Raw genomic sequence first — 9059 nt, 5'->3', positions numbered from 1 at the left:
ATGAGGAGAAGTCAGGGGGATTACCAAAGTCAATAGGAATCATCCTCTGGGCATCGTGTGTGTGTGTGTGTGTGTGTGTGTGTGTGTGTGTGTGTGTGTGTGTGTGTGTGTGTGTGTGTGTGTGTGTGTGTGTGTGTGTGTGTGTGTGTGTGCGCAGACGGCCCATGCTCCAGCCAACGTTTACACCATAGTTAATCATCAGATGGTGGCATTCCTACGTCTTGACTCAAAGCTCAACACACAAACCCCTGCGTGTCCATCTCAGCTTGTTTTGCCATTTTTCATGCGTGACTCAGACCTTGAGTAGCTTAAGGGTAATCATTCGTAGTAGTGTGTGAGGGTCTTGTGTGTGTGTGTGTGTGTGTGTGTGTGTGTGTGTGTGTGTGTGTGTGTGTGTGTGTGTGTGTGTGTGAGAGAGAGAGAGGCGTGTTGCCCTCCGGTGATGAGATGAGTCTTAAGTAAACACACGATAGTCATCCATAAACACAGAGCAGTGGCTACATTCCCCGTCTGATTATGTGTCAGATTTGACCCAGCGAGCTCAGTCCTGCAGGTATGCTGGACATGATTACTTGTGTGTGTGTTCACGTAGGCACACAAATTGAATTTAAAACAACTGTCAAATTCCAGCAGACCATTCAAAAACATCTAGGGGGAGAATATGTTACCTATTAGCCCAATTGTATCACTCAGTCGGGGTGTCATGCATGCTTTATTTCTTTATATCAAGAGGTGCCTGTAGTTAGCTAAAAACATTAGATTTAAGCATGTCAAAAGATTATTTTAGCAAACTATGTCTACCAGAGAGAACAATTTAGCTGTTAGTAAGCACATTTTAGCTTTGTGTTAGCAAGCTAAGGCACTTGCAAACATAATAGCTTACTGATATATCCACATTCCACTATAACACTAGTTGCATACTGTCAAAATACCTCAGCTTAACAGAACTATAACAGCTTGTAACAGCTTACAGAAATATATTTAGCCTAAAACTCACAAGGGTGATGACAAATGTCTGTGCACGCCTAGTGTCAACATCTCTTTCTGCTGATGCCTCATGTTTTATTGCCTGTGTCCACTTTCGTCTTCCTAAAAGCTCAGTTTTTTTTGTTTGACGGCTTATAAAAACTTAGTTATGGGTTCTTTAACTGGGGTCAACCCTATGTTCCCACATTTCTAAGAATTGTTTTTTCCACTGAAAATTAGGTCCTATGTTCCCACAGCCCTATGTTCCCACAATTCTAAGATTTTTCTTAAAATTAGGCCCTATGTTAGGGTTAGGGTTATATTCCATCTGTAGTCCATTGCTACTGGATAATAGGTTGGGTGTAATTGGCTATCAAACTGGGAGAAAGGGGGATAACATCTGATACACATTTATGAACAAGGAAATGTGGGAACATAGGGCCCAATTTTGGAACAAAATCTTAGAAATGTGGGAACATAGGGCTGTGGGAACATAGGCAAGCTCACCTTTTTGCTAGCAGACAGAATTGACAAGGAGGCACCTTAATGCAATACAAAGTCAACACAGAGCGATGAATTGTTTTCCCCTCCGGTGTGGGCGGGAGTTAAATGCGCTCTGTCTCTATGGTGAACATGGTAAACATCATGCCCACTTAGCATCAATGATAAGCGTTATCATTGTGAGCATGTTAGCATGCTGACGTTAGCATTTAACTCATTAAGCATCTCATTGCTGCTAGCATAGTCTAGTTTTCCCTCATAAATCTTTAAACTTGTCACAATCAAGCATGTACACCAACCAGCATAAATACTTACTACTTCTACATTCTTACTTTTACATCCTTGTTTGAGGCAAACTGTTCTGCTTAGAGTCCATTAGCACTGATTCAAGATCTTCTATTGGAGCAGATGTATGGCAACATGACACAGCCTTATTTGATTGTTGTTGTCAGTATTTTATCAGTTTTTATTTGTCTATATTTAGGACCATAAAGTTTAGGTGTGTTGACTTATCTGATAAGGTAGAAAACTGATGCACCACCTATTTTTAAAGCAGACGTGTTATAGGTTTGGATTTCAGTTATTGCGTTGTTTGTCGTACATGGGGGATTTTCTTGCACTCGCCTGTGGATGGGGGTTGGAGGGTTAATGATCCTCACTGACGGCTGATTGATAGAAAGAAGGAGCAACGGCATTGCTTTGGAGAACCCCTGAGACGAAGGTACAGGTTGTGAAATCCCGCTGACAATGGAGGAATTTCCCTCCATCGTGAGGAACATTTTCTTCATACCAGGCTTCGAGGGGCCCTGGAAAGAAAACACTCCTGTCAAGCTTGTACACACCGAAACTTTTTAGCGGGGGGGCAGAGAAGTTACAATGTGTGTTTATATATATATGTGTGTGTGTGTGTGTGTGTGTGTGTGTGTGTGTGTGTTTGTGGAGGGGGGGACTTTGTTGTCTACACTTGTTGCTCAGGCAGGTGTCTTGTCATGTCTCATGAAGTTTTCAATGTCAGAGCTCTTGCAGCCACACACACACACACACACACACACACATTAACACACAGGAGTCCTTGTGTTGTGACCCCCTTCAAATGCTCAATTCTCACGCAGATATATAAACACACCCACTTACCAAACACATCATCACACGTGTTTTGGGTTTACATGGAACTGAGGTGGTGCTGTAATCTGGGTTACGTTAATTATTAACTTGCAGAGGCTGCTAACTAAACAATAGTGTAGATAAGAGCCTGATACACACGCGCAAAAATCTTGTCTTGTAATAGTTGTTACATGTATGGTATTTGTATGTCTTGTGTGTGCTTGTGTGCACGTCTGTAAAATCTATAAATGTGATTTCATTATTATTTTATTGGTATTGCACAGTTTGGTCTAATAAGGGTTATGTTGTCCTGGGTGATTCGTCTGATAAACTGTCTGATCAAATATGGGAAACCTGACATTCCTGCTCCCTTTTATTAAGGAATTAAGAGGAAAAATATAACATAAAACATAGACATAAATCACATACATTTAATACAAAGTATTGTACATGTTTTATAAAATAGCTGTTGTTCAACAACCTTAACAGGACCTAAAAAACAATTTATAGTTGTAGAATGGCCACATACTGCTGCAACTAACTGTTATTTGCATTATGGATTAATCTTCTGTTTGTTATTCTTTTGTCTATAAGATGTCAGAGGTGATGTCTTCATATGTCTTTTTTGTTGTCTAACCAACAGTCCAAAACACAAAGATATTTAATTTACAACAATATAGAACAGAAAGAAGCTAGAACCACTGTTTACCACAGTTTAAGCTATGGTGTGTAGTTTCTGCAGCCCCCATGAGGAATTCTAAGTAATGACAACAACACTGTTGGTGCGTCCACATGATACAAGCCTATTATGTGATCGGGCACCGCCCCCACCCCTCCTGCACCAGTTGCTAGTCGCCAAGGAGGACATGGAGGATTAAAAAACACATGATTGACTCTTCAGAAGAGATAATTATCTTCACTCGAGTTTCTGTGCAAAAGTCGCCGGACGACACAATCTTCTTAACATAGTCATACTGAGAAATACAGAGAGAGTTGTGTGGAGCTGATAGTCTTCATTAGCTTTGTAGCAACTCATTTGGCAATGGCTTGAAGGTAACAGACGTTCATTAATGGCAAAAAGTTACGCACTAAAGCTTTAAACTAAATAAGACTGGTGGCACCTTGGTAACCTATTTTGGAGGTGGTAGAGACCAAAACAGAGTTAAAAGTATACATAAACTACAAATACATGCTACCGTTTCTCAGTGTGTTTGATGTGCAATTCTTCACCCAAGCAACTTGATAAGGTACTAATATGTCAGTTTTGTTATTACAGCTACCCCCCCAAGTTGCAGAAAAAGTAATTAAACTATTAAAATGTGATGTTGCTCTAAGGATCCCAGTGTCAATAGCCTTTATTTTGTTTTTAATAATAATAATTTATACTTTTATTAATCCCACAACGGAAATTACAATGTTTTACAATGAATACACTACTACATTTGCAGAGTCATAGAGCATTCTAATCATTAAGTAATGAATCAATTTGTGAACCCTTAAAATAGCCTTGAAAGCATTGCTGTTTATCGAGAAATTTGTCCATAGTACTATGTTTATTTTCTTCTATAAACTATAGTCAAACATTGAGAGAGTGCAGGGAGACATGCCTCTGGGTGTACAGTATATAATTAGTTAGAGTCATGTACTGCCAGTCTAGCTTCAAGCATCATTAAACAATAGAGAAATGGCTCCAAACCACACCCCCTCTTTGTTTCTCCCTCCTCGTCTTCTGCCTTTCCTTCACCACATCTCCCCCCCTCGTCCTTCCCCAAGATAGGGACAGATTTATGGGGGAGGCCTGACACCTCCTCCTGCAAAAAGCTAGGGGTCTCAGTGTTGATAACAGTAGAAAGACAGCAGACAGTAGTTTTCTCAGACTGTCAGTGGAAACTTACGTGTGTGTGTGTGCGTGTGTGTGTGAGAGTGTGTGTGTGTGTGTGTGCGTGTGTGTGTGTGTGTGTGTGTGTGTTGTGTATATTGTGTGTGTGTGTGATAAGAAGGAGAGAGAGGCCTTTGTATTACAAGCTTCTGCAAGCAATAGCAGACAGACAAATAGAACAACTGATGAATGATGAAATACTTAAGTCCTGGTAATAAATTGTAAATTGCGGGTCAACTAACTGTCAGCTTAAAAGACCTTTAAACTTGATGCTTTTCATTGTGACATTTTTTGTTTTCTTAGATATATTTTTAATCTTTAGTTATTATATTTCATCATTTCTTTAGATTATTGTTTTACTTTTTTTTTTAGAATATATTTTTAGCCATGCCAGCATACTTTGCTCCAGACTGAAATATCTCAACAACTTTTGGATGGATTGCCATGAAATTTAGATCAGATAATTATGATCCCCAGAGGTTGAATCCTATTGCCTTTTTGGTCTAGCAAAATCGTTACGTTTAAATTTGTCCAATATTTTTGATTTATGACCAAATGTCTGCAAAACTAATGACAAAACACTGACACATTTTAACCAAATATATGTAGCTTCCCATTACACTTTCTTCAGAGATAAACTACCAAACAACTCATAGGGATCTTATATCCTAGTATTTCTTGTAGCACTTGACAAACTATTTCCCAAAACACAGTTATTTCCAAAAAACATGTGAGTGATTTACACTAACACTACTGATGTAGCTACTTTCTTTTCATCTTCAGCAGTTCGACACACAACATTTAACCACACTGTCCCTGGTTTGATTCAGACCAGTGAGACCTTTGTCATTCTTCTGTCTCCCTATTTGTTTTCTGTTTGACTCTCTACTCTCATCTATCTACAAAGGAAAAACAGCCAGGAAAATTGTGTTTAAATAAACTAAAGCCCACATCTGTAAATCTTGGGGCTTCCTGTCACAAAAAAGGGTGTTGCTGGGTCTTCCTTAACCGAACAGCCTCCAAGAAATCATCCTCTAAGAAATGTATGCTAACGATTTATAGATCTCAAAATGCAACACCTTCATATCTAAAGTACTTTTTTTCTCTCCCAGCATGCAACTGTCACCCCTTGGGCTCCATGCCCTTCCACTTGGCTGACGGCTCACTCTGCGACCCTTCCAACGGAAACTGCATCTGCAAACCTGGAGTAGGTGGAGCCAACTGTGACAGCTGCATGGTGGGATACTGGGGCTTCCACGAGTATGGCTGCCGTCCATGTGATTGTGCAGGAGACTGTGATCCGTTTACTGGAGACTGTATGTTTGTGTGAGTAAAAAACTAAACCATATTCTCTCCAGATACCAATACCTAAACTCAGAGTATATGCTGATGATGAGTATGATGGCATTAGTCATCAGTAATCATTTGTATTGTATGAACAAAGGAGAAAGCGTCCAGGGGGCCTCCAAAATAATCAAGAAACAATTTCTGGGGACCATCAATATCCATGCTAAATTTCATGGTATCCCCGCAAGTAGTTATTGAGATATTATGCTCTGCAGCAACGTGTTGAACACTTGGAAATTTTATCAAATTTGCCTCAATAAGCAAAGAAATAAGGTCCATTTAACATTTGTTAAATACAGATTCACATTCCCATGTGTGTGTGTTGATATTGTAATATGCTTGTGCAGCTCTGATCTGGACCCATACAACTCAGATGGAAACTCCAGCAAGCCGGTGAGGATCTTCAGAACAGACGAACTCTTCTCTGCCTTTCATTACTCAGGTGAGATACAGAGACTGTGTGTGTGTGTGTGTGTGTGTGTGTGTGTGTGTGTGTGTGTGTGTGTGTGTGTGTGTGTGTGTGTGTGTGTGTGTGTGTTAATCCTCCTCCACAGTCCAGTGACTGAGCATTAATGGTTAAGTAATGAAAGTCTTCATAGGGCCAATGTCCCTTTTCTTAGACCCCCCACCACCAGCATGTAACTGCAGCTTTCATAGGCACATTCCTCACTGGACACACACACACTGTGCTTGCATTCTTAGGACACCATGCACAGTATCTAATACCACACACACACACACACATACACATTAATCTGTACTCGTGTATGTCTCTTGCAGAGAAGTGTGAGTGCAAAGAGCAAGCCCTGACCAACAGTAAACTGTTCTGCACCATGAATTATGCATACGGTAAGAATTTTCTGGAACATAAAAGTGTTTGCAATTTTCTTTGCATTTCTTTGTCCCCAATGTCTGATCTTCGTCATCTTTCTACTTTCTCAATGTTGCAGCATTCGGTTATTAATAATTGTCTTCTCTACCTGAATCTCTTAGTCCTGAAGGTGAAAGTGCTGTCAGCCCACGATAAGGGCTCCCACGCCGAGGTGGAGGTCAAAGTTCAGAAGGTGCTCAGTCAGAACGCCAAGGTGAAGATACAGCGGGGTCGGGTCACTCTTTACCCTGAGTCCTGGACTGCACGGGGCTGTACCTGCCCTATCCTCAACCCAGGTCAGACTCATATGATTGTCTCCCCCAGTAAAGGTCAGAAATCCGACTGTTAGGAAACTTTCAGGTGCCAGGATAGCTCAGTTGGTAGAGCGGGCGCCCATAGAGGTTCACTCCTTGATGCAGCGGGCCCGGGTTTGACTCCGACCTGCGGCCCTTTGCTGCATGTCATTCCCCCTCTATATCCCCTTTACTTTCTTCAGCTGTCCTGTCAAAAATAAAGGCTGAAAATGCCCAAAAAAATTATAAAAAAAAAAAAAGAAGAAAACTTTCCATTAATGACACATAAATAACCCACTGAAACCCAGAATAATCACAAAGATAAATATCAAAATAATGGCATTTTCATGGGATTTGCGGACAATAACAAAAATATAGAATATCAAAACCCTTATTGATAATGTACAACAAGATGTCCTGGTATCAAACGGCAAAATACAACAGTTTTTTAACAAACACATTCCAGCCGATCAGAAAAAGAAGTATATTCTGAAGCTTTTGCATGAAGGCCAGTAACATCGCAATACATGTAAGCTGTTTTGAGAATCAATCGGCATAGCTTTAAAGTTGATTGACGTGGATTAAGTGTCCCTGACCTTTGGCGTCATTTCTCAGGGGTGGAGTACCTTGTGGCGGGCCACTCGGACCGTAAGCAGGGCCGCCTCCTGGTCAACATGAAGAGCTTCGTCAAACCTTGGAAAGCCAGCTTGGGGCGCAAAGTCCTCACGCTGCTCAAGAAAGACTGCAACTGGTAGACGGACCGTTAGAACACTGGAGGACAGATGGACACATAGACAACAATGCCGTGAATTTTCTTGTCCTCCAGGTGTGGAATATTGAATTAAGCAGGTTTTTAGGGGCTGAACTGAGATGATTGAAACCCCCTTTACTTCCCTGCTGTTGTCCAATGAGAGCTTGTGGCGGACTGCACCAGCTCAAAGCACACAGGATTTAAATTTATTAAGACATATCATGTCTCGCACATTCCTATGTAGGATTTCTTTTGATGCTGCAGCTCAAGAAATGGAGGAATTCAGTGCTTTGGCCAGAGTGACCCCCTCCGGACGCATTGACATACATTAAAACTGAATCTCTTCCTCTCCGCAGCACTTTAGCCTAAGATGGACTGAGGGAATTTGGACAAACAAAGAGAGGAGGATTTAACATACACACTAAATGAGCCCCCTGTGGATGTGGATGGAGCATGTCCATTCCCTATTACACTCCTTCACACAGGCAACAGTGTATGTGTGTGCTGACATAATGTGCAAAGCACCCAGAGTGACGCTGAACAAGCCATACAAGCCACTACAGGTGGTTAAATCTTAGCCAGTCCAGGTGTGCCTGTGTTGAAATCAGAGTGCATGGGTTTTACCCCGAACGTGAATGTATTTGCCTTTTTTGCAAATGTGTGTGTGTGCATGTGAGACAGAGAGAGAGGGTGTTTGAATGCAGAGGTATATTACGAGCACAGTCCAGATTCAGTCCAGCTCTGAAGCTTTTCCCTACGTTTGTGAGTACACTTTCAAAAACAGCCGTTCCAATGTTTATGATACCATGTCATGTATATTGATTCATCTCATATTACACTCAATTCAGAAAATCCTTGTTATTCCTTCCTTTGTGCTCTTGTACAGTATTATTTGTATATATCTATATAAATTTTATGTTCATCTTTCTCCCTCTGTTTAATTGTTTTTGTATGTCGTAATATTAAAGGATAATTACAACTTTGGTCTTATTTTTAGCACTTGGTCATTATTTCTATCCGTTATGATTATGTATTACCTGCTAAAGTAATTGCTGAGATCTGGGAACACGGCAATGTCGCTTTACAAAAGTCCAAACACCTGTTTAGACGATCAGACAGGTTGTGAACAGTTTAGCCAGTCTAAAAAAAAAAAAATGGGGAAACTTGTCTTAGTTCACCAATATGGTGAATTAGGTCAACCTGTACTGTAGAAGAAGTGCATACAGATATCGCATAACTAACACAACTATCATCGGAAAATTAGTAAATTCGTACAAAGCAAAGGACAAATTGCAGCTTCTTGATCAACCTGTTCGCCGCGCCGTGTTTCTTTATCTTTTTACATTC

At 40.7% G+C, this 9059-nt stretch overlaps 1 protein-coding gene across 1 annotated transcript in view; it reads left to right on the top strand.

The window, feature by feature from the left end:
- The window catches only part of ntn4 (netrin 4), a 26287-nt gene extending 17629 nt beyond the window's left edge, over positions 1–8658 (top strand). The window contains exons 6-10 of the mRNA XM_028570731.1: positions 5563–5776; positions 6145–6239; positions 6578–6646; positions 6791–6964; positions 7577–8658. Coding sequence (XP_028426532.1) covers positions 5563–5776; positions 6145–6239; positions 6578–6646; positions 6791–6964; positions 7577–7716 — 692 coding nt within the window. The 3' untranslated portion in view covers positions 7717–8658. The remainder of the gene's footprint in view (positions 1–5562; positions 5777–6144; positions 6240–6577; positions 6647–6790; positions 6965–7576) is intronic.
- The last annotated feature ends 401 nt before the right edge of the window (positions 8659–9059 follow it).

The sequence above is a fragment of the Perca flavescens genome, chromosome 23 (genome assembly GCF_004354835.1).
Source record: "Perca flavescens isolate YP-PL-M2 chromosome 23, PFLA_1.0, whole genome shotgun sequence".
Taxonomy (NCBI): domain Eukaryota; kingdom Metazoa; phylum Chordata; class Actinopteri; order Perciformes; family Percidae; genus Perca; species Perca flavescens.
The sequence above is the reverse complement of the archived record's forward strand: the minus strand, read 5'-3'. Positions and strand labels throughout refer to the sequence as shown.